The sequence below is a fragment of the Cordyceps fumosorosea genome (genome assembly GCF_001636725.1).
Source record: "Cordyceps fumosorosea ARSEF 2679 chromosome Unknown scaffold_25, whole genome shotgun sequence".
Taxonomy (NCBI): Eukaryota; Fungi; Ascomycota; class Sordariomycetes; order Hypocreales; family Cordycipitaceae; genus Cordyceps; species Cordyceps fumosorosea.
In genome coordinates this window covers 87927-115805 of record NW_017387325.1, presented here as the reverse complement: position 1 = coordinate 115805, position 27879 = coordinate 87927, and the positions used below count along the sequence as shown (strand labels likewise).

General features: G+C 55.7%; 4 protein-coding genes across 4 annotated transcripts; 2 read left to right on the top strand and 2 right to left on the bottom strand.

Annotated features, from left to right (window-relative positions):
• Nucleotides 1-1343: 1343 nt before the first annotated feature.
• On the bottom strand, nucleotides 1344-2175 carry ISF_07903 (brct domain containing protein; the record flags this gene model as incomplete). Its single annotated transcript, XM_018851506.1, has 2 exons — nucleotides 1344-1476; nucleotides 1568-2175. The coding sequence occupies 2 exons, from the start codon at nucleotides 2173-2175 to the stop codon at nucleotides 1344-1346; spliced, it is 741 nt and encodes a 246-aa protein (XP_018701245.1).
• Nucleotides 2176-20464: 18289 nt separating this feature from the next.
• On the top strand, nucleotides 20465-22611 carry ISF_07902 (APSES transcription factor; the record flags this gene model as incomplete). Its single annotated transcript, XM_018851505.1, has 3 exons — nucleotides 20465-21107; nucleotides 21160-21292; nucleotides 21351-22611. 3 exons carry the CDS (start codon nucleotides 20465-20467, stop codon nucleotides 22609-22611), a joined length of 2037 nt encoding a protein of 678 aa, XP_018701244.1.
• Nucleotides 22612-23962: 1351 nt separating this feature from the next.
• ISF_07901 (hypothetical protein) lies at nucleotides 23963-26089 on the top strand (the record flags this gene model as incomplete). The annotated part of the gene is made up of 1 exon (XM_018851504.1): nucleotides 23963-26089. The coding sequence occupies one exon, from the start codon at nucleotides 23963-23965 to the stop codon at nucleotides 26087-26089; it is 2127 nt and encodes a 708-aa protein (XP_018701243.1).
• A 328-nt stretch (nucleotides 26090-26417) lies between these two features.
• On the bottom strand, nucleotides 26418-27557 carry ISF_07900 (amidohydrolase family protein; the record flags this gene model as incomplete). Its single annotated transcript, XM_018851503.1, has 2 exons — nucleotides 26418-26830; nucleotides 26900-27557. 2 exons carry the CDS (start codon nucleotides 27555-27557, stop codon nucleotides 26418-26420), a joined length of 1071 nt encoding a protein of 356 aa, XP_018701242.1.
• Nucleotides 27558-27879: the final 322 nt, after the last annotated feature.

The window sequence follows — 27879 nt, the reverse complement described above, 5'->3', positions numbered from 1 at the left end:
CCCCCCCCCCAAGCACGGGCATCCGCAGGGTTTTCTTGGGGGGGAGGGGGTTTTATCGTGATGTACGTGCCCGCGTAGGTAGGGCTGGGGGTGTTTGTGTGGAAAAAGATGAATAGGGAACCAACCCCCTCGCACGCACGAAAAAAGAAGTAAAAAAAAAAAAGTTGAAAGACAAAAGGTTGCAAGGAGGGACAAGTCGGTGTGGCCGAACCCGTTGATCAAACGGGCATCTTTCAGCTCGCGGACGGCACGGATCAGCCTGTTCCTTGAGCACGAGAGCAGTCTTCACCACGTCCGTTCTGATTTCCTCGTCTAGCTAGATCGATACGCGGGAAGGGAAAAAGAAGCAAGCAAGGACGTGAGGAGAGGGAGGGAGGGTGGGCGAGAAGCGGGGGAGGAGGAGGAGGAGGAGGAGGGCAAAGACCAACGATGGAGGGAGAGATCTCAAAAACGATGCGGTGTATACATACATCCCGATGCGTTTTTTGTGGTGGGCAGCCAGCGTGTACAAGAATTCATCCTCTCCGCAACGGGCACCTCCAATCCTTCACTTCCCCCCCTCCTCTTTCGCTCTCTCATATCACGCCGCTTCCCTCTTTCCGCCTCCCCCCCTCATATCCAGAAGGGAGGAGAGAAAAAGGCAAGCATCTATGTACCCGTACCCGTCGTCAATCCCCCAGCCCCCCAAATAAGCCCTTGCTGGTTTCCGTTGTCTCTCAATCTTCCTTGACAACCCACACCCGTTGTGTGACCGTAAGCAAGGCAGAAATTGGACATCCCACACCACCACTATCACATTACATCACGCGCATTGTCCACTCCCCATTCTCGGACAGCGCACACACCAAAGAAAAAAAAAACGCCACGCTGGTGTGACGGATTGTCTCTCCCTCTCGCAAAGGAGAGAGGTTGGTTGGCTGGGGGTTGGGCAAGCAAATAAAACATCTTACTCATGAAAAATAAAGCGATGACGTTATCCTTCTCTTCTTCTTCTTCTTCTTCTTCTTCTCTTGCGGCGCAGTTCCCCCCAATGTGTGGGTGGTGTAACGGGCTGCCGCGAAATTGATATATATCCTTGTTCTTGGGGGCCGGAACACGGCGACCGCACGCTGAACGGGTAGAGAGGTTCCAGCCCACTCGCACCCTTTGTGTGTGAGCTTGTTTTTTGCCGGAGGTAGTGTGTTGTTGCTCGTCAGACCTTGGTGTGTGTGTGTGTGTGTGTGTGTGGCGGGCTGGGTGAGGTGGCCGGCCAGCCCTTCGGAACGAGCACGTCCGGGTCGAGGCTTTGCACGCACCCCGTTCATTCCTTAGTTGCCCCCCAACGAGGGGGCATCACGGCAAGGTCAGTAGTCGGTCACGCGCCGCCCGGCTTCCTGGAGGGCCCCGTAGACGCTCGCCTGCCCGTGCGGCGCCACGCGCACGCTCGCGAAGCGCGCCTCCGGGAGCCTCTTGCCCGCGTGTATGCTCTCCAGCACCCTGAGACATGCTCGTTAGCCTTTTTCTTTTCTTTTTTTTTTCTCTTTTTTTTTGCGTTTCGCCCGACCTTGGGGGGGATGGCAAAACGTACCACTCAACGCCGACGTACTTGATGCCGCTGCCACCTCGTCGGCGAATCTCGCGCTCCATCTTGGTGCCCGCCAGCCCGCCGCCGCATCCCGCACCTCCTCCTCCTCCTCCTGCCACTGGTCGCCCGAGGATGACGTGCGTGACCTGCCGCCGAGCTAGGTGCGGCGACACGCGCGCGCCGTGCGCCGCGAGCGCGGCCTTGAGCTGGTGGTCCGAGACGAGCGGCGCCGTGCTGCCGTTGACATAAGCAACCACGCCGGCCAGGAGCTGCCTCTTCTCCGGCGTCTCGCTCCCCGTCTTGTCTGCCGCGGATGGTAGGGTCTCCCTCATCGAGCCCGGCCTGGCCAGCATCTCTGCCACGCTCTTCCTCTGCACGGTGGGCTTGCTGCTGGGAGGAGGGGAGGGGCAGGGCTGTTGGTTCTGGGTCTGGAGTTGCCGGTTCAGCTTGGAAGCGCGCGAGACCCGCCAGTTGGTCTCGGAGACGCCGTCGGTCTCGCGCCGGGGTGCCTCGCGGCGCTGGTGGCCGGTCGAGGACGAGTTCCACGGGTCGAAGGGACGGGGGCGCGCGGAGGGCGGCGGCTTGGGGAGGGGGTTCGTGTAGGGCTTCATGGGTGGTGGGTTGCAATTCCAGGTTCGAGTTGACAGCGGTGGGCGACGTGGTCTGTGGCGCGTATTGTGAAGACGGTGATGGTAAAGAGGTGGTGAAATTCACGGTCCGTTGGTTGTTGGTTCTGGCCCGCTCAAACGCGCCAATGCGCGGCCAAGGGAGGGGGAATGCGCTAGTGCGTTTTGCTGTGTAGAGGACATCGCCAAGAGCGGTGCTGTAAAATATTGTAAAATATTCAGTAATTTTGAAAAGTTTTGAATCCGATTTCGAAATACCAATCGGCGCGGCTTGGGCTACCGTGAGCCTTGTCCTTTGCTCTGTCGTCGCTCATTGTATGAAAGAGCTGACAGCAATCTCAACTATTAGCCGCCAGTTTCCACCTACCCTGTACTAACCACATACAATGTTCAGAGGAGGGCGACAACCTTGGCCTAGAATTCAGTTTGCTCAAAGCACAATATTGACTTGCATCTAGGGAAAAAAACATAGCCTAGCTTGTTAGCAAAACTAGCCTCCTCCAATATGCATTTGCCTGGTATAACTGGTATGTCGATCGGCCTTGGTCCCGTCTTCGTCCATCCCCGCCGAGTCTACAGAAGCAAAAAGCGCCGAGACGGTTCGCAGCATCGACATTTCCTTGGCCGGTGGGCATCTCCTGCGCTGCCGACCGCTGGCGGCGCCTGCCGGCTGCAAGATGTGAGTTCATGTACGTACATGCACGGCTTGGGCTTGTACGGGAGTACCGACGGGTGGCCATCTGCTACTGCCAACACCCGCCCTACCAAGTATCCGTACTGTAACTTTGTACTCCGTCTACCAATCGACACAGAGTGCACATCAACGGTTTACCCCCCCGTTGTTAAACCTCCCCTCGCCGTCTGCCTGCCTGCCTGCCTGCCTGCCTGCCGAGTCCTTCTTGGGTCTCGGAGGGGGCCGCCGTCTCGCGTTTCGCCCGGAAAAGCCCACCACAAAAGGAGTTGCCAGCGCAGCAAACAAGACAAATCCCACACAACATGCACATGTCCCCCTCCTCGGCAAAGTATATGCGTATATTTACATGGGGCCGCTGTTGCAGGGGAGCTTGGTGATGGAGTGGCCGGTCCACAGAGCGGCCGTCGTGGCTTGCAGGGCCTGGGCAAGGACGGGAAGAGAGAGAGAAGAGAGCGCCTACTATTTTCCCTTTAATTAGTTGAATTTTTTTTTTACTCTTCCGAAATGGAATGATTTTTCTTTTACCTTGCCTGCAGATGAGACCCTTTCCTTTTTCCGGTCTTTTGCCCCCCCTCCCTCTCCAATATTGAAACCATGACCAGGGACTGTACGAGATGCCACACACCACAAGACAGCACACAGAAAGTAATACATACAAGTTACAAGGGCCCCTCCCTCCTCATCCCGCCTTTTTTGCCCTATCCGTACCTATAAGGCTCTGCCACATATAGTCCGCAGGCAAAAAAACAAACTTGAGCGTCCGTTGCCCGTCGCCCGTCGCCCGTTGCCCGTTGCCCGTTGCCCGCGGCCCCCATCTACCTCATATACCTGGCATATAGCTGTCCCGGCTGCAACGGTCCGCCGTTGCAGAACAAGATAATTAAACCGTTTTTATTTTTGTTTTTGGTCTTCTTTGCTCGGCTTGCCCAGATGGCAGTCTCGGACAGATAGAGTAACCCGTCAATTCCATCTTAATAGTCCTGCCGCAAATTTGTGTTAATCAAGACATCACACAAACATATATTGTGCAAGAAATGCGACAGCGGCCCCTCCACCTTCCGCGGAAGGGAACCCGGGAACAAGGCTTTTGTCTTGACACCTCTTGAATTTCCAAAATTACTATATTCGTCATCATGACCAGCTCACTCTGTGAAATGAGCATCACATCATCACAAAGGAGAACAACTCGGCAAACAAACCTTCTGAGACGTCGCCGCCCCCCACCACCATCACACCTTGAAATGCGTTTGACGCTGCAGAAACAATCAAGGAATAAAACGCCTCTCTCTCCATCTCAATGCATCCGTCTGGATTTGTTTGCCTTGTCTCGTCCCCTACGTAGGTGGGGTTTTCGGCTGGGACGACCGTCGACTATCACTTACACCGTGGCCCCCCCTCTCTGAATCCCTGCATTATCATCACCAAGAGCCGATTTCCATTTTTCCCTCTCTCTTTTACAATCTTGTAATAATATCCGCAGCCTTTCTCCTCCCCCTCCACTCAAATCCCCGTCAAGGCTCTGCGTAAATCGGGCTCAAATCATGATAATTATTTCTATTTTTATCCCCTCATGAACTTTCCATTTTTTGCGCCACCTCTTTCTCTCTCTCTCCGTCTCCCCGGCTTCGTTCCCGAGCATCCTTCCTTCCTCCCTCCCAGCGGACATATCTCGCGCTCCGGAACGCAGACCCCCCTCCCCGTTGCTCTCGACATGGGCGAGACTTGCAACTTTTGCCCGTATTAGGAACAACAATTAATGATCCGTATGTCAAACCCCCCATTGTGCATAAACCCCTGCAATTCCCAAAAAAATCAACCCTCCAATAGAAACCCAACAAATCTTCGCCCCATCGGCACAGACCTTGGGAGGAACCTCTTTTACCGACTCGGAAAAATAACCACAGCGTATTAGTTCGGGTAACTAGAGCAGACATGCATGGCAAGCTCCCGTTGCAGCCGCCTGGGCAGCAGCCGGTAGGCAGGAAAAAGCCCGCAATCTTGATTATTATGCATTGTCCAAGCGCTCTCGTATCAGGTCACGTCTTCTCTGCCGCCTCTCTTCCCGGGCCATTACTCGCCAAGTGTGCACAGTCGTTTCTACCATGGCGTTGTTTCACCAGAAAGCTTCTTTTTCGCTTCTTCTTCTTGTCGGTCCTTCTCTTTTTAAAGTTCCTTTGCCATCTACTCACCGCTTTATCTTTTTCCTGTTATTTGCTCAGTAGCCTCAAATCACACACCATCGTTAGCGGGTTGTCGTCGGCAGGCTCCGAGAACCGATTTATTACTAGCTACGTGGTAGGTTACTTGTCTCTTCTTGTTCCTTGTTATGTACTTTATTCCCCTAGTCTTGCTCCAAAAACGTCTAATTTCCCCCATGATAAAACAACATGTTTCGTCTGGACATTTTGACAAATAAACGCACATGTACGGAGAAGACCCCGTCGATTTACACACCCGCTTGTCGGCGAGTCAAGCTCCCCCCCCCCCAAAACTTTCAGACCCTTGCTGCGGCATAAGAAAAAAAAAAAAAAAGACACCTGCCCATGATTATTGCACAGACGAACTTCGTCGTCAAGAAATCAAGCAAAAGCCAAATTAGCCCAGAAACACCCTCATGAGCCTCCATCAACCCCCCCCCTTCCTCCGGGGTCTCGGCGGGTGCCATGCAACCCAGCCCAGCCAAGACTTGTAAATGGGACTCTTGGATTTCTCAGTGGATTTTCCGTTTCGCGCCGTCTCGGCTCCATCTCTCTTCTCTCTCTCTTTTGTAGAATATCTCAAGGTAATAGGAACTATTACGTGGATCTGGATCAGTTCCCTCCCAAATTAGGCAATCGCTAACTCCATCCCGTCGTTTAAACGGCATCCATCCATCTACGGAGTGCCCAGTAGCCTCGGCGCCTAGACTATTTACTCTTACCAACTCGATAGTAATTAGTTCACGTCAAATATATCCCTCCCAGTATTATTAGAACTGCTAGCACCACGGGGCGTTTGCTGCAAAAGATCCCTCATTATCAAATCAAATCAATCGACGCCGCACTAATGTGTGCTAAAAAAGATGGCCAGTTCTTTCTCTCCTGGATGAACCCTCTTATCTGCCACCTGTTATTCCTTGCCTTGGCTATGTATCCAAGTGAACCGGGCAGGCGTTCATGCACAACGCGGGGGGCGTGTATCTCGCCGTGGCAGACAATACTACTGTACTCCGTACTTCGAGTATCGATAATCCGCAGCTGCTTCCAAGCGACAACGACAGTGACAGAGAGAGTCAGTGTCGGAACCTGATACCGCTCAGTCACCCTCTTCAACGCTGCCAATGCACGTCCGTCGTCCAAATATTCGCAATACAAAGTAGACCGTCGTCGATGAACCTCGGGCATGCCCCATCGGCACTCACTCGCAAGTACCCCAACGTGAAAGACAGCCGCCTGCCTCCAAGTCCTCAATCATCCATCCATCCATCATCCTTGCTTCTTGCTCGGCCGTTTCGCCTCCCGGACCGGTCATCTTGCCTCCTCCCAGCGTTGCATCCATCCTCGACGTGGCGCCGCCCAAAAACAACGCAACGACGCCATCCCTGATCCTTCTCTTCTTCTTCTCTTGCGGCGCAGTTCCTCCCATCCTATCCTAGCCTGGCCCCTCCCCTCTCCTTCTGGTGGCAGTGGCAATGGCTGGTGGGCTTGCCGCACGGGAAGGCTAATGTACCTCCATGCACACTTGCGGGACCTCTCTCTCTCTCTCTCTCTCCGTCTGCCCTGACTCCTTTGGCTCTTTCGTCCATCTCCCGTTCTCTGTCGTCCCCCTCTGCTCCCTCTTTTGCTTTGTCTTTGCCTTTGCCCTTCTTCTCCTTCTCTTTCCCTTCGCTCTTCTTTCCACTGGTTAGTGGTGAGCCTTTTCCCGTAAACATCCATCCACCACCCGAACTATAGATCTCACCTTGTAACCCTCCAGCCCACCATCATGCTTTGCTGCAACACCGGCCAGTTTGACTTGGAAATAGCATCCCAAGCGCTTATACATGAATGCAATATGCAACCGGAGCCCTGTCCATACGAACGAGTCCTCCGCCTACCTGCCTCCCCATCTCGCCATCCTGGGAGATGGACCGCCCATGTCTTTTTCATCGCGTTAATCTGGATTTTTCTCCGTACCTGACACGAAAGGAAATCTTGCAGGACATACGTGCGTGCGCTGCATCCCGTCTTGATTCCCATTTGCCAGGCCGCCTCCACAGTCTGCATAACGTTCCTTTGGGGGCGAAATGCTCGTCTTTTTTGCCGAAACCATTTCACTCACTTGGTCGATGAGTGAAAGCAACTTGAATGTAACTGCAACTGCGCTTCAGCTACAGCCAACCAACCCCATCCATTACACAGACACCCTGCGCCGCCTCCAAACAGACGGCCAGTCCAGTCGACCGACCTGTTAGTGATTAGGTTCTAGGGCTGAGAGCCGCACCAAAAAAAGCCCCCGTATCAGCCATCTCTCTTGCTCTTGTCTTGTAGTACATTGAGCCAGGTATTCCCTGGTATGACACATCAGCCGCTGCAAGCAAGCAGAAGTTTGCCTGACCGTACCAGTACGCCGCGCCCCTCGCTCCCCTCATCCCAGCTACCAACAAGACTTTTGCTCTTGGTGCTTAGCAAAAACCGTTGTCGAAACCGCCTCTCATCACCAGTTCTGCCCTCCTCCCATGTCTCCTTTGCCTGTCGAGACAAGAAAGCCAAGCCCAGGTACGTAGTATATTGGCACCGACCGTTTCCCTGCGCATCCAGACCGTTTTGCACAAGTCACTGTACGCATACCCGTCGGCATGTTTCCTCTCCGCACACCCTCCTTTTAGCTACATGCAGATACATGCAGATGTGTCGACACAAAACAGCCCATCTGGCTTGGGATGAAGGCCACTAGTTCGACGCACAACCGGGTATGCAAGGGAAAGAGGGGCACAGGACCGGGGGAAGAGGGCCACCAGCATGAAAAACAGTAGCATCCATATCCATCGACCTGCGTCTGGCCACACGGGAAAGAGGTGGATGGATGGGCAGTGCAAGAACATGCTGCAACTGCAACAAGCGGTGAGGGGCATGCGCCATATCGACCAGGGGGGGCGTGTCCCGTGTGCTTGTGTGCTGGCTGGCCCCTCAGTTTCCCAGCCCTCAACAACAAGCCATGCCGAATATCAAAGACAGGAATACCAACGCATGAATACAGCACAGGTAGCATGAGTCAATCACAAGGACGGGAACCCTTCTCAGGGAACAAAAGACAAAGACAAAGATCCAGTCGTGAAAAAAACACCTTCAAAAAGAAAACAAGTGCCACTTTTGACGTAAACTTGGCATCAAATGTCCCCATAGGGCGGCTGGTCCGGTGTAGCAGTTTACCGATAGCTTGCTGACTTTCCCATCGCGCCGCAGTCTCCTGCTCCGTACTGGGTAAAAAGATCGTCTGCTCTAGTGACGAAAGCGACTAGCCAAAGGAGCAAGAGAACCAGAATGGCCACCGGCCGAGATGCCAGGTGCCAAACTATCTTTTCAAGTGACGGAGATCTTACCAAGGTCGTGTTGTGCGTCCGCCTCGTAAACGACACGCCCCAGCGGCTTTGGCTTTGCCTCTGGGATTGTGCTTGACTAGCACCGTCAACCGAGGCCGAAGCAACGAAGACGAGGGAAAACCCGGTCAATTCCAACTTGTTCCCTTGTGAAAAGGTGAAAAGACCGAGGGCACGCCATCAAAAAGCCCCAACAGTGGCACTCGTCGCGATTCTCGGAAGCTGGGGTGAGGGTTCCTCTGGATGTCGGGACGGACGCAGGCTGCTGCAATTCAGACTAACTTGTGCAAGATCGCGCACGATAGGCTTACCCCAAAAAGAAAGGAAAGCTGCTCGATGAAGAGAGATCCGGCACAGCTGCGCGCGCATACTTTGTGCATAAAAGCCACATATAAAGTGGCCCAGCAGAGCCAGCGCAGCAAGGTTGCGGGAATCGTTTTTGCTTGCATTACTCCGGTGTATGCAAGCTGCACATGTGGCAACCCGCGGAAGCACGCGTGCAGAACCGGTCTCCCGCACTGCTACATAGCCAATGTATAATGTAACGCCCAGTTGGGCAGCTATCCGAATAGACATACCCTTTGTTGCTACTGTTGTTCTTGTTGCTCACCAGAATCTCGCGTGTTGCTGATAGGAACACCTCGGCCAAAATACCTTGATAGCAGTCCTCCACATTACAAGTCCAAGATAGAGGCTTTGCGCCGCCGACTACTGGGTATCCCCATAACGGTCTGTTAGCCAGCGCGCAGCTTTTTTATGCCGTTTTCTCGAGGCATGTGGTTGGGCGAGGGCTGGTGCTGTGCGTGGAGTGGTGGCCTCGCTTCTCTTTGGCCAAACCCAGATAGAACCTTTTTCGGCAGGGTCACGGACACGGCACCGAAATAACCATTGTCCAGGAAGCTAGGTGCGGGCGGCTTGGCCAACGCACACCTTTTCAGGCTACTGATCCCTGGTTCGCACAGCCGTCGTCGCACGAAAAGCTTCTGTAGCACGCCCCCAGCATGGACGGCAAGACAATCAACGCCATTGGAGAATGCTGGCCAGCCCAGCCTTTGCCGCCTCACTTTATTTGCCAGCTCGGGATGGCGAGCGTGGCCTGGCCGGCAGAGGCTTCTGATCTAACGCATGCTCCAGCCTAGGCACAATTTCTTGTGCGTCTGTAGATCCGCCAGGTAATTGTGCATAATAAGACGCAGCAGCATCGTTATCGAGACCTGAATCGCAAGCAGATCCGAGGAGTCCTCGCTTCGGCTGCGATAGCATCACAAGCCTCAGACTGTTACTCCGTGACCCATCATTACTGGATGATCCCAGTAATAGTGCGCTGTCAGTTCATCACGGGCCAGGCCAGGGCTATGCCCACGCCCCCGACATTATCGGAATCCTTCCAACCCCGTCCGCGAGAGCGCGGCCTGCCTCCTTTTCTTGAATCGGTAACCAGGTGGCTCGCTCCCCGAAAGACAGCAAACGGCCTAGGAAATTTGGGCCGAGTGGGGAGTGACACTGGGCCTTGCCCATCGGCCTTCGCATGTCATGGTCCGCCCAGAGCTTATCCAATTGAGGTTGAAGCGGTGGACATGGCCTGTGTGCCAGAACGACGTGGTGAACCCTCATTGGACTGTTCGTGGTCAGCTCCCAACCCCCGACCGACTGACGCCACTTTATTGTGGGTGGACAAGGAGCGAGAAAGGCGAGAATCCACCACAGCAAGGCTGCTGCGGTCGAGGATTTTTTTTTTTCGTGGCAATTATACCAGTCCGAGGCGCCGTCTTGACTGCCAGTGGTGGTGTGCTCCGTGATACCGCCTCGCAACTTGACTTGTCCAGGGTTGCTAGCTCGGTCAGAAGGTGTATTTGGCTGACCCCGTGAGACCCTCGGACATGTAGCGCCTAGCATCGAGCAAGGCCAAAGAAAAATAATGAGCCGCTATTCGAAGTATTCTCAAGTTGATGTTGAACCCGTTCCTGCAGCCTTTGTCGCCTGCGGCTGCTGTCGCAACTGTCTCTAATGGTACCAACCAGTCGCTATAAGAACTTTTGTCAGTGGGCGGCTAGTACGAGTCCAGAAAGACCCTGGTCCAGACGATCGCTGCCAAAACCCTGCAGCCACGGGTCAAAAGTCGCCCATCGGCTCTGCAGCCTTGGATGGGGTTGCGCGGGAAGACTAATGTATGCATGGAAAACGGAGTGCGGGCGAAAACCAGGACGGAGGCATCCACCGAGAATGCCATCGATGCTCTTTCTTCCCCCCCCCATCAGTCCCGCCAGCGCGACGGGCATTGTGTGGCCAAGAATAGCGCCGCAGAGGTGACAGAGACAGCAGCCGACCCCCCCTGTCGCACTGCTGGCTGAATTCGCAGGTGCGGTGGTGACCTTGCTGGTATCGTTAGAAGCAGCTTCGAACCAATTTTGCCATGGCCTTGTTGCCTTTTCATGACGAAATTCACGGATAAGCTAAGGCTTCCCGCAGTGAAGCGTTGTCGTCGTCAGACTAGTAAACTAGCTGGAAGATTCAAGTACGTCCAACCCGGAGTTAGGCCAGGCTGCTCTGAGACCGACATAGCCGCTGCGTGTGTCATGCAAGTGCTCAATCGGCCAATCGGTCTTCCGACTAGTTAGTTGGCTGCAGGGACTGTGAAAGAGTAGCTTGCCACATGTTCCGTGGCTGTCTTCACATCTTGACGAAAATAGTCGACGGCTATGCAGCTCTGCAGCTCTGCACAGCTGCAGTCTATGCATTGGAGGGGCGCGATTTATCGTGCATTGCATTGGCTAGTTAGCTGGCTGAATTGCGGACGCGGCGTCCGGTCGGCTTGCAACGGCAGCGGCCGAGTTATGAATTGAGAGTGGAAAATTCCTTGTCTGGTTGTGATCATGAGCGCAACTCATGCGCCATGCGGAATGTTGCCGCGCCAGGCGTTGTCAAATGTAGAGGCTGGCTGTGATGATGTGCAAGGAAAGAGTCAGTCAAGGAAGGCCCCGAGGTCCACATGGATCAGCCCAGGCAGATTATGCACAAGATCAAGTGGTGCTCCTCTCATGATGATGTGCATACATCGATAGCATCTTATGCCCAGATCGGTTTCATGGGGCATGCCTTGATTTTAGGGCGGACGATGGAAAAAGATTGTGTACAGTACATAGACGTGAAGGCAGATCATGGACGCAAAATAGCCGATGACCGCGTTCCAAGGCAATCCGGCTGTCTCGAGCGCAACGGCTTGTGTCGGAGTGAGTGCATGGCTGGCTGACATCGAAGCAGAGTGAAATGATAGTACCCACTGGGGCGTTGAAGGAAGTGGGGGAATGGCGGAGGCATTGGAAACGTCCAGTAAGGTTGTGCCATTCTGAAAGAACTTGGTGTGGACGAGGTAGAGTACGTTGAAGGATACGAGACCTTTGTCCGACACGGCGACAGACACAGATGCATAGGAAGGATGGGGGCGAAATGAGGTTGCGCGTGGAGAAGCCTGCCAGCAAAGTGTCTCGGAAGAGTGCGTGCCACGTCTTGGTCTGTCTTGTGTATTCATAGACGGTCAACGAGCAGGTCGGGACACACAGCCTTGGCCCAGTGACAGGCGTAGTGTTAGGCGCCTGATGAGAGATTCAAGTTGTTAACGACTAACCGTGGCTGGGGCTGACTGACTTCTGGTGGGTGCCGGGCTGGCTGGTCTCAACAGTCGGAGTCGGAATCCTGCAGCGACCGTCGACATATGTACTGGCAGAGTACACCCCGTTGGGGGCGCTGTGACCGTGGTAATTCGTGAAATTAAGCTACCCGGGAAGAGGTATTACATGAAGCACTCGAGGCTGCTATCTGCCGCTAGGCCATGGCTCTCCATGGTATGAGCAGAATCGACGAGGGCGCACAAAGAAGCAGTGTATCAGTAGGAGTGCATAGCTTAATGACTATGGAAGCAAGCCTAGCAGGGCAGTCGTGGGAGGAAGCAGCCTCGTGCCAGTGCTCTCCATCAAGCCATCACTGAGCTGCAGGCGCCGGTGGCGTCGGCGCGAAGACGACTAGCTGTTCGTGGTAAGTAGTCGGCATGGCGCAAGATCGGGTTTGTGGGGAGGGTATCGTGGGAGTTGGGAGTTTGGTACTATCAGGAAGGCGGCGAGCGGCACTGAGATGAATGACAGGGGTTCGGCCAGGAAATAGTGGTAATTTGCCCATACTATTGGAAAAGACGACAAGTCATTCTTTGCCGTTGATGGTTGAAGGCCTTGTCTGGGGGGCGAAGCCGGTGGAGGTTCCTGGGACGGCCATGGTTAATCTGCAGAGGTGTTTGGACCAGGGCATTGATTGCAAGCTGGGGCGAAGGATGAAGATGGTCAGCAATAGATTAGCGCGAACAGGGTTTTGTGGCTGGCACGGCGTCGATGGTGGATTCGTAATAATAGTAGATGCACAGAGAAGCGTCAGCCGGCCCGAGGCATCGAGCTACTTGCTACCTGTGCGCAGCTATTTCCCTGCTGAATGAACCGATGCTGACGGTAGATTGACTAATATCTGGAGCAGGATGCGGGAGTTCGGAATGCGGATGGGTGTGTAATAATTGATGGTGAAAGCGTCGTATCGTACGTGGTAGTATCGTTATTATCTGGTCGAAACGGTTAAAAAGCAAGCTTGCGGCGGGTAACTAGATGTCGGCGGAGTCCTGGCCAGAAGAAGAGGGTCGTGTGGACCGGGATGATGAGACAGGCGAAACGAAGCACATGATTGACAGTTTGATGGCTTTTGTGGCTGTATCCATAGGGTTGAGGGAATGATGCTGATGCTGATGGCGTTTGCAGGGGCTTTGAGCAAGGCCAGGGGCGATGCGATGTGGACGAAGGGACGAGGCTGAAAGCTAAGTAGTTGGGCGGTTTGGCGACGTATCAGAGAACGCAAGGGAGGGAGGGCCGGCCGGAAGATTGCCTCAATTTACTCGTAGACGACTTGATATTGCGATGGCCAACTACAGTACAGAGTGAGGTGGCTGAACGGGGCCAGCTGCTGGTTGATTGTTGGAAGTTGTGCGAAGAGGCAGGCAAGATGATGAAGGAGAGGGAGTGGGGGGGCTTACGAGCTACCAACCCCAGGCAAGGCGCTGGTGAGTGAGGACAGATACAGTAAGGCTTGACCATCGCCAAACTACATCACCCCTTTGATGCCCGTTGTGACTAGAAGTGATTCATTTTATGATGTACGAAGCAATAGCAAAGAATCATCCAATGCTGCTATATGGCTGTAGCTTTTCAGGTAAAAGTGCCCGCTAAGAACCGGCAGGCACGGCAGCCACCAACCAGCCTGTACGGTATCAGAGCATCTGGCTGGCGCCGAAATATCTGCACAGCGCCAGAAAGACCCCGGAATACCACCCATTTCCCCGCCCCAGCAGGTCCCTCCTTGGCCATTGGCTGGCGAGGGCCGGCGAGGGCCGGCGACAAGGCTCAGAGGTCCAAGGCTTGCCGCCCGTCAACTGCATTAGTATTCGCACTTGGCACTATCCGTCACAAGAAATGTATAACAAAACGGAAAAGCGTGGGCAGATGTCGCAAAATGATAACTCGCTGGCGGCTCGCCAGCTTGCTGCGTCCAGGGGTGCTGGTTGGTCCGTGACGACTCCGCATCCCTGGGTTCTGGTGGCCTCATGGCGAGCCTAGCCGCTCGTCTGATTGGTGGTGTTGTATATTTTACTTTTACAACACTCTATTTGCAATCAGCATTATTCACAGCTTTCGCTTGACCGAAAGTCCTGATTGGCAGTTTAGAAAAGCCACTGGCAGCGCTTGATCTTGCGAGACGAACCAAACCAACGGTGGTGCATGGGCGAGCGGTCTGCATCCGTGCTGTGCTGCGCTTACCAGTACTTGGGGGTGCCTTGTTGGGGTGGACATCTGTACCCGGACGGGTTGTCGATGCGGCGAGATTTGACAGGCGGGCGAGCTGCATTAACGCGCATTCATGCCACGCTTGCCCATGCACAATAATTCGCTAGGGCATTATTCTGGAGGAGGGGGAGGGGAATATTCGCACATCGTGGGCGGCGGCGGCGGCGGATGCAGGTTCGATCTGGGCCACCGTGGAAATTTTCTTGATGCCCCCAAGCTCGGGGGGCGCGCTATCGGGGTCATCTCGGGGGCCGCTAATATTATTCATGGGCATCTCCTGCGCCTCCTGGCCAAAAGTTTCAAACAGTTGCCGAGGGAAACGGGGCTGGCTTCGGGAAGAGTGAGACAGTGGACGAGGCTGGCACTCCTTTGAATGGGCGAGCTGCAATCACTCGAGGCGCCGCGAGACATTCTCCCTCATCGTCATGGCTCGTTGGCCGTAGGCGCCGACAAGAAAAGCAAACGAATTTTTCTTCTTTTCCAAATCTTTGAACGAGTCAAAGCAAGGGGAGCGCGCGCGGCAGGAGCTTCTTCCGTAGAGATGGAAGGGGGCCCCGTTTGCACCAAGGCAGCTGAAGTTGCCGTCAACCATGCGCCATCATCCATCCATCCATCCATCCATCCATCACCTAACCCAACCCACTCGGCAGTCTGGGCGAGGGCGGAGGCCGTTTGCTCGTCAATGCCGCGGGCGGTGCTTGGTGCCCAGCTGATGAAGAGCGACGAGAGTGGAAGGGCTGCTTGATACTCGGCTTCTCCGTCAACAAGAACTGGCTGCTGAGGAATGGGCTTCCGTCCAGTACCCCATGTGTGCGCTGGCGACTGCGGGCCTCGTCCCGCGTCGCCCACAGACCAAGCTCCAGCGCCCGCTCGAGCTCCAGCTCCCCCCGGCCTTTTCAATTCGCCAGCTCCCCCCCCCCTGCAATACAGGGAAGGCCCTTGGACGTTTGTTGGTGCTTCCCGCCTCCAGGATTGGGTGTTGCCGCTGGACGTCGACTCGCTTATTACACTTTTTGGGACCTGGAGCCAGCCCACGGCCCGCCTAGGTTTTTGACCCATTTCCTCGATTGGTGCAGAACATATCAAGTTCAGTTATTAATCACTCAGTAGTTAACTGCGGATTAAAGGTTAGTGTGAAGATAATAAGGTTGGTAGTAGGCTGACTGCCGCGGTCCCCAGTTGGTCAGATCGAACAGTAAACGAGAAATGCCCGTGTTGGTGCCAAACCTTGAGCTCCATAACGACGTGTTAACGAATCTCTTATTCGCAGCTTCGGGCTTGACGGGTATAAAAACTTGGAAACAAAGGCCCCTGGTCGATCGAGGGAAAGGGAGAGCAAAAAGGAAATGCCGGCGTTGAAACATGCCAGGGACACCATGCATGTCGACCGAGCGGTGCAGAGGGAAAGCACCTGCCGGCTCTGCCCGTCCAAGCATAAATCGGGCAAAGCAAATCATGACGCTACCTTTTCTGAACAGGGTAAAGATGGAACACGAAAATGCTAATCTAGTTACAATAATTCCCTGTAGGCTGTACGGAGAACGGAGAACTGAGTTTCCGTAGGCATAGCGGCTTCGTGGGCTCCTAACAAGGGAAGGTCCTTGTTATCTTGTCAGAAACGGACACAGATCGACTCGGGAGCGGTATCTTGCATCCTTGCATACAGGACCCCTAATAACTAGCTCTGCAACTGCACGGCAATAGTGCGCCAAGAATAGAGACTCAATGTCGAGAGCAGCATGGACGTTGTTGTCGCCTTGGTAAGCATCCCAGTGCATATGCAAAATTTTGCCAGGTCCCAGCACGCCGCGCGACGGGAGGCCGATGACGGTCCCCTCCACTTGGTCTCGTCGACCGGCGGCCAACTAACAACAACTTGGCTAACGTATTTTACCAATTTGGAAAGAGGGAAAGAGAGCTGCTTGACAGAGCTTTACGACATTTCACTCGGCGTCAGAGGCCAAAAAAAGCTGGCTGACAGTGAGCACCTACCCACCCGAGGTGCGCCAGCATGAACTGGATTGGCCCCAGCATGGACCAGGCTGTTTTATACTTTGGATTGCTGTGCTTTGGTTGGTGATTGGAAGAGCGGCAGAGAATGGATGGAGCATTCCAACAACTACGTACATATCGGTCTGTACCTTGCCGCTGGCGGGAGGAGATCTTGCATGTCGACCACAGACTGTTTTACGATGAAGATGCATGGTATCAAAACGATGAGGTATAGGTAGTTGCCTATGCGTGAACTTGTACGACTCTGGTATATTGCGGCGACCGAGACGACTCGTGGGGGGAAACGGCAACTTTGCACACACACACACACACACACACACTTTTACGAATAGAATCCTCTTGACACACACATTTCTCTCTCCCACACACTTCCACATCACACTCCTCCGCGAGGGCCGATAACAGGTGGCCCGCGGGATGCGATTCGCCAACCCTTGTCAAGATCCGGTTTATTACAACCAACTTGAGGGACGGGGCTGGGCGCGGCAGAAGACAGACGGCAAATAAGAAGCCTGGCCTGGTGGGAGAAAGAATGGGGGGGTGAACGGGAAGAGGTACAAGGCGCGCACAAAAAATGCTGAGGACGGACCACGATCTGAATCGCGCAGAGGATAAGAAAGTAAAAATAACCCATGGCCCATAGGCAAGGCAAAAAAAAAAAGGCAGGGGACTAACTAGGGCGGGTGGCTGACCGACTGACTTGGTGGTACCAGTACTGGTAATAATAAGTTGGGAACTTGGCTGAGAGGTCAGCGGTGCCCAGGGAGGAGATGACAAGGATGGACATGGGCAATGGGCATGGACATGGGGAGGGACGGGTCAAGAGGGGGGTGGGACGGCTGGTGAGAATGTCTCTGGTGGTCTGCTGGGGGAAGGAAAACAGAAGAGAGGCGGGCGGGAAGCACAGGTCGGGGGGGAGTGTGATGGCGGCGAGGCCATCGCCCGCTAGCATCTGGTGTTACGGGAAGGGGGAGGAGGAGAAGGCGACGATGCTGGGTACAAAGTATTGGTAGGAGCGAGGTGTTGAGTAAATAGGAGATAAGGTAGAGATGGAACCGGGAAGAAACTGAATGCGATAGAAGAAAGCGCGGTTGAGGCACGCAGTATACCTACATACATAGTACTATCTAGTTAGATGCATGGCCGTTTATGCTGTCTTACACTGGAGATGGATGTATGTCTCCTGCTGGAGGGAGAGGCAGAGGCAGAGGCAGAGGTGGCGACTTGCCCACAGCAAAGGACAGACACAGACAGGCTCGCCTCTTTGGTAGAGAAAGAAAGAGAGACACCCCCCCCCGTAATAATCCATCCATCTTGGCCTCTCTGGCCGTCTGGCCCACTCGTCTCCGTGGCCAAACGGACCAGGGCTGGCCGGCTAGATGAAAATAAGAAAAAAAGAAGCCGTCCATCTGGCAGAAGCGGGCTTTGCTTGCTGTAGGTACGGTGCAGTAGCTTCACTTCTTTTGCTGGCAGCTTTGAACAACTGGGTCAGTGGGTGGTGGGTGGGTGGTGTGGCTTTCTCCTCCTCTTTCCACCTCAGGCTCTCACCAACAAGACCACCATGACGCACGGCGCACTCGCACCGCACCGAGGCGCCACACGGTATGACCACTGGCGATACCTTTGTACCCAAGCTACGAACGATGCACTTGTTACCTACCTACACAGTACCTACGCAGTAGACTTACGATGGCGGTGACGATTGTCTCTGCAGTCTCATCTGTAGTAATTTTTTCTCCGCTGGATAAGATTTGCAAAGGGAGAATACAAGACAAGAAAGACGGGAAGGAAATGGAATACAAAAGACATCTCATCCTTTCCCTTCGTCTGCCACCGCTCTGAACCCAATCTGGGGCAGGGCAGGGCCTACCACGTCCCCTGCCAGGTTTTTCATCTACCTTGGTACCTCTATCTGTCGAGCCAGCCTTTTTGTACTCCGTCACGTCACTCTCCAGGCCCCTACCCAGTACCTTGCTATGCCAGCACATATGTTTTTATTCATTCATAAAAACTTGCTCGCCTTTTTTTTGTGCTTGCCCCCCGTCCATCTATCCCCCCATCTTGAACCACGCCCCCTCGGAGCGGGCGCCCCCTCAGGCTCCTCTTCGGTAGCCCAACTCCTCCTTGCTCCGTCCCGATGGGCACGCTGAACGAAAATAAAAAGAGAAATCGAAACGTCAAGAAAATAAAATCGAGCAATATGAAATCATGATGATAATAACAGTGGCAATAGTGGCAATATTTATCATACGCAGTGATATACTGATAATAGCCACCTTCAGCAGCTCACCCTGGTCATACCAAAGATACCAAACGGCGCCTCTCTTTGTCTGGGGGACAAACGGACAGGGCCTGGCTGGCTGGCCTGCCTTTTCATCGTGGTTCTGGTTCCTCTGCCCCTTCTCTCTGCCCCCCGAAAATCAGAATAATCACAAAACCACCCCCATCATTCAACAAGAGGAACCCCCCCCAGTTCACTCTCAGTAACTAGTTAATAACTGGTACGAATAACTGGTACCTCCCGGCGGCCAACTTGACCGGCCTCTTCTTCCACCTCGCGCTCTCTCTCGTCCTCACCACACGCCGCCCGAAAAAACAAAACCATCCGCGGCCCAAGCTCGACCTCTTCTTGTAGGCCCTCCTCCTCTCTCCTCTCCTCCTCTTCGTTTTCCTCACCGTCCTTGAAAATTGTCCAGCTTGCACTTCATAAGCTCTCTCCCTCATTCTTTTCTTTACTACCTACTTCCTTTTCTTCTCATCCTTCCACCTACCTACCTACATACATACATAGGTACCTTACATATCCTCCCCCTCCACCCTTCGAAGCACCCGTCCTCCTCCACCGCCAACCCGCTACCGACCTCTCCATTTTTCGCAATTCTCAGACTCTGTTTCGACACGACCGACCCCCAACAGGAAAGGAAGAAAAAAAAGGAAAAAAGGTTCGGCCTGTTCCCTTTTTTTTTTTTTTTTTTTTTTTTGCGCTGTCTGTGCTTTGCTTTTACTGCCACTCCCTGCTGGTCCCTGTACCAATCAATCATCAATCAATCAATCCATGCTCGCCATCGTGCATGTTGGTTGATGCGCCGCGCCGCCCTCTCCCGTCTCTCTTCCTCTTCGCGCCGCACCCTCTTCTTCTCCGCCGGCTCCAGCGCCGGCTCCAGTACCAGCACCAGCACCCAAGTACGGAGTACCGCAACCTCATCCAAATCCTCCTCTCCCTATCTCGGAACCCTTACTATCCCCATCCATCCCCGTCCCGCACCCCTTCTTCCCCTCGCACGCCTACTACTTGCTTGCCTCTCTTCTCCCCTTGTCACTGCACTCCCACCACCCAGCCTTCTCCAATTGCATTATATTCTCCTCCCCCCGGCCACTCTCCCGCCGTTTGCTCCCCATTGTCTCCTCTCTTCTTTTCATGCCTCTTCTTCCCCGTCGTCTCCCGCCTTGTCAACCTTGCAGCTAACCGCATTGCATTGCAGCTGCCGGCGCTACAACTGTGCTCTTCAACCACCAGCCAAAGCTCACTCAACCTCACCCAAGTGTTCAACACGTCAAGCTCTTCAAACGCCGCCTCACCTCCTCGCCGTTTGCAATCCTTCTTGCGCGCGCCTTCGCCCACCTGCCGCTCCGCCACTTGGTGTCAAACGAATTCGCCCGTCTTGAAAGAACGATCCGACATCACCGCCTCTCTCACGTCCAACAGGCTCGGCCTCTCTCACCGGCCTCCAGCCTCCAGACTCTTCGCCGCGCGCGCATATATACCACTCGTCACCCTCACGACACGACGCCCGTGCTCACCTTCTCGGAGGAATCACCTCGCCCCCCCGGGAATGTGTCACGATTAAGACGATTTGTTGCGTTTCATGCCCCTTTACGATTAGCACGTATTTTCTTCGACCACAGTCGCACAAGTCTGCTCTTTTTGCGCCTGTCTTGTTGCTAGCGTTTTTTGTCGTCTTGCACCATTGGAGCTCAAGATTCTCATTCTCGTCGCATCACCCTCCACCGCCCCGGACTTGTGACTTGATTTGATCCTCAATCTTCCGCCACCTCGACCACTCTGAACCCAGCCAGAGTTGTACCACAATCCCCCCCTCTTCTCTCGCTAGCCTCACCCTTGGTACAAGAGTATTTATGAGCGTTGACAGATTACCATCATTTGCTCTGCCTCCCCCCGGACAGGCCCATTCTTCCGGCACTTCGTCTCCCCGCTTGAGCTCCGTTGCCTCTCACAACGGCTCCCAGTCCTCCTTCACCTCGGCTTCCTCCTACGGCCCCAAGACGCCATCGCCCACGCTGCCGCTCAACGCAATTACAGGTCCTCCCACCAACATTGTCCGTTACGACGCCATGAACCACCCTCCCGATCTCTACTATGCCCAGCACCTCTCGGCTGGCCAGCCGCCCGCTCCTCAGACCGTCACGTCGGGCTCCATGGGTCATTATCACCAGCAGCCACCGCCAATGCTTCAGTCCGCACACGGCCAGTACTCCAATCCCTCGCCCTACCAGTATGGCTATACCAACGGCCTCACGTCGCCCCCCGCTGCGCCGCCCTCCGTCTCCAACGCCCTGGCAGCTCCGCAAAATGTATTGCCCTTACCAGGCGGCGTCCCAAGCCAAAACTCGTTGCAGCAGCCCTATGCGCACTTTGACAACACCGGCCAGCACCCGCCGCCTGGCATGAAGCCGCGCGTAACTGCTACCCTTTGGGAAGACGAAGGCAGTCTCTGCTTTCAGGTTGAGGCTCGTGGCATCTGCGTTGCTCGTCGAGAAGGTGTGCTCATTTTATTCTTGTCTTGTCTTGCCATATGCTAACCATTCCCAAGATAATCACATGATTAATGGCACAAAACTGTTAAATGTCGCTGGCATGACTCGTGGCCGCCGTGACGGAATTCTCAAGAGCGAAAAGATCCGCCATGTGGTAAAAATAGGTCCCATGCATCTCAAGGGCGTCTGGTATGTTGATTGATTCACCCGCAAGACACTGCAGCGTGGAAACTAAGACATGCCGCAGGATTCCTTATGAGCGAGCCCTCGAGTTCGCCAACAAGGAAAAGATCACCGAGCTTCTTTATCCTCTATTTGTGCACAACATTGGCTCTCTGCTCTACCACCCCACGAATCAGACCCGCACCAGCCAGGTCATGGCAGCCGCCGACCGCCGCAAACAGGACCAAGGTCAACAGCTCCGCGCCTCATCGAGCCACGGTTTGCCTTCCCTTCACCACTCGCAGCAGCAGCCCGCTATGGCTCAGATTGCTGGCCCCCAGACGACACTGCCCTCCCACAGCTCACTAGCACGTCCTGGCCTCGAACGTGCGCACACCTTCCCTACGCCCCCGGCGAGTGCTTCCAGCGTCATCAACGGAATGGGCGCTTCCGAAGGCTTCAACTGGCAGGGTCAAGGCATTAACGGCCACCAGGCCACCACACCGCCCGGCACCTCGCTCCAGTCTCTGCAGTCGTACCCCTCGGGCGCTCACGCTGGCTACGACAGCCAGCGCCAGATGTACAATGCCCCCTCATCGCAGCAGTCGCCGTACCAGAGCGCTGCCAACTCTTCTCAAGACCGTCTGTACGGTCAGAGTGGTTCGTACCCCAAGATTGAGATGGTTCCAGCGTTAAGCCGCTCAGCTCCCACGGGCATCATTGCTGACCACTCTGAAGCCAAACCCAACGGTGTCATGCCGTCGGAGCAGGCTCCTCCCCAGCAGCCGGGCGATGAGGAAGGCGAGCACGAGCAGGATCCCGAGTACACCCACGACAGTGGCTCCTACGACCCTACTCGCACCTCATACAACTACAACGGCTCCAATGGTCTGCCTAGCGATAGCAGCAATATGGCCCCTGAGATGACGGGCTCTCCCAACCACCCTCCCGCCTCTGGTCGCGCGACGCCTAGAACGGCCGCGCAGCCCCAGTCGTATTATCAGCACACTGGGTACAACACGCCCCCGCGCGTTCCCCAGTCAAGCAGTCTCTACAGCGTCATGAGCAATGACCGTCCCGCCACCAACGGTGCTGCCGCTGCTGATGTCTACGCCCCCGCAGGCGAGATGCCCGGCTCCATGTCAAATGGCTATGCTCCCCGCCCCGTTCTCAACGGTGTCGGCGCTAGTATCAAGCGCGGCCGTGATGAGGAGGAGAGCCCCAATAACGGTGGTGCCGTTGATCTGAAGCGTCGTAAAACCATGATGGAAACGAGCGTGCCAGCTCCCATCTACGATGCTATGAACCAATCTGCTTCTGCCGTCGGTGCCCCGCCCCGGCGATGAGCAAACATGATCTGCACGTCACGAGGACCGGCGCTCCGGTCCCGACGACTGCCCTAATGATTGCGCCGCCCAGAAGCTGCATGCCAAATTACCTCCAACGAAAATGGCAACTTGTCAGGCAGCCGGGCGCCCCGTTCATTCTGTCCATTTTCATCCCCTTGTTAAACCTTTTTGTTCATCACTTCTTCACTCTTATTTTCTAGTCGCTTGTGCGTCATCTTACCACAAGGCTAGCGGTTTGAACTTTTGTCGATCTCTGCATTAAGCAATGCGCGACGAGTTACGAATTCTTACGATTTGTTACCATTTATTCAGTCGAATTTCTTCACACAGCTGCGCAGCGTCTTGACGAGTCACGCCTCACCACCCCCGATTGACCTCGGCTTGATCAGACAACCCATCTGAAAAGACTATCATCGCCTCTTCTCATGTATACAAATGAGGCGAAGAATGGCTTTTGTTTCTTTATTCTAGAATGCCTCTTTCATGGTTGGTAAGAGTTGGAAAACGGGCATTTTAATTGGAAATGGGAGAGAAACCGGCTACGAAATAAACCGGTGACGACTTTATGACCTGTTTATTCTTGATTTTTTTTCATGGCATTCCATCCATTATTTTTATCTTCTCCTCGAAACAGGCCACCACTTCCTGGTGTTTTTTCTCCTTCCTTGTTGGATATGTTGCGTTATTAGTTAACGACTTATGAAATGACAATAAAAGCTATTGTGGATTTAGTGGGAATGACCTTTTGAATAACCCCGTGACTGCAAAGACCTGCGAAATAGATTAATGGCCCTCTTTTCTGCTTTTGCCCTGTCCATTTAGGTAGCCGTCAAGACCAAGGGAGATTGTATGACTACTGCGAGGGCAGAATTCGCGAGCATGGTGCGACATCCACTGATGCAAGGCTGCCGGCGCAACATTTGACTCTGCATGTAAGACTGATCTCCTACCCCCATTGCCTTTTCTATTTAAAACAGACAGTCCTGCACAGAGATGCAGGATGTGCACGCGCAACGTGCGTGTAAGTCACCATCACGTGTAGTTGGGCAGTGCTGCAGTGGTTGCTGGGCCAACAAGATGCACCCACAAACTCTCCCTGATGTGTTTCCACCGGCGACAACTCGCGTGGAGAATTGATTAACATCTCGGATGAAACAAAACTCTCTTTCTGCATTAAACCAAACAAACCAACATCAGACGGCACACCTTTGCTTGCTGTGAATTACGCATTGCATCCTATTTCCTGTTACTGCTTTTCTGCATCTAGCCTGCGCAAACAATAAACGACCAAACGCACAGAATGAACTACAGGAAACACACAAGGGAGGACCACAGCTCCAAAAGAGCCATGTATCCGCTGTCGCCGGCCCACGATGCCGTGCTCAACTGCTCGCCGAGTTCTCGCCAATACGACGTCGAATACGAGGTCCGCAAGCACACCGTACAGCACGCGTCGTGTACCACCTACGACGACAACAACAACGACAGCGACACCATGTCCTCGCCCCTCGTCAGCAACACCAGCGCCATGACGGCCCGCAGCCAAGCCGCGGAGAGCGGGACCGCCTCGTCACGGCCGGGCAGCACCCTGGGCGGCCCGTCCCTGTCGCCGGCCAAGAGCCGCCGCCACAGTCGGGTCATCTCGGGCACGGGTCTGTCACCGCTCAAGATTCTCAGCCGAAAGCGGACCAGCGAGGAGGGCCTCGCTCCCCCTGAAGGGATGGGGCCGCCGCCGGCGCGGAGTGCTAGGAAGATTTCGTCGCCAGAGAAGCGGTTTCCCGTCAAGATTGGCGGGGGAGGAGAGGAGGCGGGAGTGCGAGACAGGCAGGTCAGCCTAGAGGAGGCGATGAGGACAAATGGCCACCTGCGACGCGCGATTGACATTTTCGAGGACGATGAGGATGAGGGCGTCGCGGCGGCGGCGTCGCGGCCGAACACGGCGGTGAGCGGTCACGACGAGGCTGCCGGCAGTGGCTGCAACCCGGATGACACCATGACGAGCACGTTTAGCACATTTTCCGCCGCCCCGACGTTGGCGAGCTACGCCAACTGGCGCGCACAGCAGAGCCCGGCCAAGCTCGCGGCGCTCGCCGGCGTTCCGTCCTCCTCCCGCCCCGGCACCCGAGACGAGAGCGGCAACACGACGAACCTCCTCATGGACTTTACCGATTCGCTGCGACACCCAGCGCGCCGCGCAACCGCCTCCCCGGACAAGAAGCTGCCCTCGTCCAGCACGCTCCCCAACCTGAGCGCGGCGACCGCCACGCCTAGCAAGACGACGACGCTCATCGACTTTGACATCCCGCCGCTGCCGACGCCGCGTAGCGTCCCCACGATCTCGTCGCGCGAGCTCGAGTCGCTGAAATCCGCCTTCCTCTCCGAGATTTCGTCGCTCAAGGCGTCGCTGAGCGGCAAGGAGGCCGAGGTGCGCTCGCTCAAGGCGGCGGTGGGCGACGCCGAGGCGCGCGTGGGCGCGTCGACCGAGGGTCTGCGCGAGCAGACGGCGCTCCGGGAGCAAGCGGTCGCCGAGCGCGACGACTGGGAGCGCCGCGGGCGCGAGGTCGAGGAGGTGTTGCACCGGCTGCGCCGGGAGCGCGAGGAGGCAGAGCGGAAGCTCGAGGAGAGCGAGAAGCGGAGAGAGGCGGCGGAGATTCTGCACCAGGAGGCGGAGAGCAAGATTGCCGGGCTGCGCGCGGGTCGGGAGACCACGACGGAGCCGAAGACGGCGGCGGCGTCCCCGCGGCACACGAACAAGGAGGTGGAGATTGCGGTCGAGCGCGTGGCGCGCGAGCTGCACACGCTGTACAAGGGCAAGCACGAGACCAAGGTGACGGCGCTGAAGAAGTCGTACGAGGCGCGGTGGGAGAAGAAGGTCAAGGAGCTGGAGCGGCGCGTGCAGGAGCTGCGGGAGGAGAACGCTGGCCTTCTGCGGGCGACTACCGGCGGCGGCGGCGCTGACCCCGAGGACACGACGCTGCTCGTGGCGGCGCAGGCCAACGCGGAGGCCGACAAGGAGCAGGCGACGCGCGACCGCGCGGCGATCCGCGAGCTGAACGCGACGGTGCGCCGGCTTGAGGCGGTCGTAGCCTCGGTGCAGGGGGACAATGGCGAGCTGCGCGGGCTGCTGGAGAGGGAGCGCGTGGAGAAGGGCGAGCTGGTGCAGCTGGCGGAGGAGATGATGGCGATGCAGCAGCAGCCGCAGAGTGGTGGTGGGGGAGGGAGGACGCCGGCGCCGGCTCGTCAGACGATGGAGGTGAAGACGCCGGGGAAGAAGCCGACGTCGATGATGCCGACGACGACGCCGGGGAATAATAGGCGGGGGAGCGTGGGCAAGGCGTCGGGGCTGAGGGCGCCCGGGTCGGCGTATCGCGGTGGCGCTGCGGCTGCAGGGGGGGGGTTGAGGATGCCGGGGCCGAGGAGCGGGATTTTGAGTGGCATCGAGAAGATGGGCAGCCATCGTGGGCGTGGGCAGTGAAGGGGACGACCGACTTTGGAGCTCTTGTTACGAAAGTCATGATGTTTACGAGGACCAGGATGTTTGTAGGATAGGATGACGGAAAGTGGCACGTGGCATGGTTTTCTGTGTCGTGGATGGATGATGATTGGCGTTGGGAACCATTGCTTGACTTGCTAGCCATTAATGATGATGAATCGATGCAAATTCCTTTGATGTAACCGGAAGGATGTATGGTGATGCAAGACTTGATGCTCTTTACACTTGTTGTGGCTTTATGTATGTGTACTCTGTTGTTCATGACTGCAAATTCGTTACCCACAAGACTTCTCCCCCCTTTGCGGCCCGATCACAGGCCGTACGCCTCCTTGGCGGTGCCGCCGTAAATCATGGCGCGCTCCTCATCGTCCAGCGAGGCCATCCAGCACATCTTGTCGACGACTGCCCGCCATCGCGGCCACCCGCCGTCCGCTTCTGCTTGCCCCTCGGGCATGCCGACAGTGCAGACGGGCCAGTCGCTGCCAAACATGATGCGGCGAGCGCCAAAGGTGGCGAGGACGACGCCGAGCCAGCCAAAGACGGCCTGGAAGATGTGGGCGGCGTCCTGGCCGCGCAGGGCCGGGGGCATCTCGGCGAAGCCGCCCGAGAGCTTCATGTAGACCTGGGGCACCTTGCCGAGGGCGTAGATGGTGGTGCGCCAGGCAAGAAAGGCGGGGTCGGTGGTGAGGTTGTAGATGGACAGGTCCGGCTTGCAGAGGTGGTCTGGAGAAGTTAGCCAGGTGTGTCTTACAGAATAGCAGGAAAGAATGGGGTTGTGAATGAGGGACGTACTAATCACCAACTTGACCCTTTCATTTTCAGGCACGCCGTCGTGCACGCGGTCTACGAGCTCAATCAGCTCATCGAGCTGCTTCCGTCCGCGACGGTGGTGGTCAACTCCGACCTCGAACACGAAACCTCGACGACCGAGCAGCTTCAGAGCGTCGATGAAGCTCTGCTCGAGCATGGTGCCGTGGGGCTTGTCCTGCAGAAGATACCTGAACCCCTTGACCTTTGGCCAGGCCGCGCCGGCCTCCTCCTTGACCTTGTCAAGGTACCGCTCCAGCACCGCCGGCCCGCTGGGGATGGGTGCCCAGGGCACGATGCCGAGGCAGAGCTTCGCGTCGTCGGCGGTGTGCCCCTCGCCGTCGCGGGGCTCGCCAAGGGCGATACGGCGCAGCCAACGCACCTCCTGTAGAGGCGCCTCCCAGCCGGAGTCGTCGCCGGCGGCGCCAGCAGCCAAGTCGTGTTTGCGGTCGGTCTCAACGAAGATGAATCCCAGCAGGGACGGGGCGGTGGCGGTGGCGGCCTTGTACTGCTCTAGCGAGTGCTGGGCGTAGAGAGGGTGGTCAGGCGTGGCCCAGGAGAGGGTATCGAGCTCAGAGGCCGGGTAGAGGTGAATATGGGAGTCGATGATGGGGAGGACGAGCTGGTTGTCCGAGGCGGCCATGGTGGGTAGTTTTTGGTATTGGGTATCAAGGAGGCAGGGCTTGCTGGGTATTGTGTTGGAGCTTTCGCGGGATGTTGTTCAGTTATCGAGAAGAAAAGCGGATAGACCTGTTGAAAGCTGAGGGTGAAAAGGAAAAGAGAAGACGGCAATGAGAAGTGGTCGTTTTTTTCGAAGTTGGGAAAAGAAAGAAGGAGCTGATGAGATGAAGCTACCCCGCCATCAGTTCAGGGGAGCTCTCCACTAATTCGGTGTAGCGGTATGCGAGCGAGGCGACGTAGTCGAGGCTGGATGTTTGCGCCGACCGTTGAAACCATCTACATAC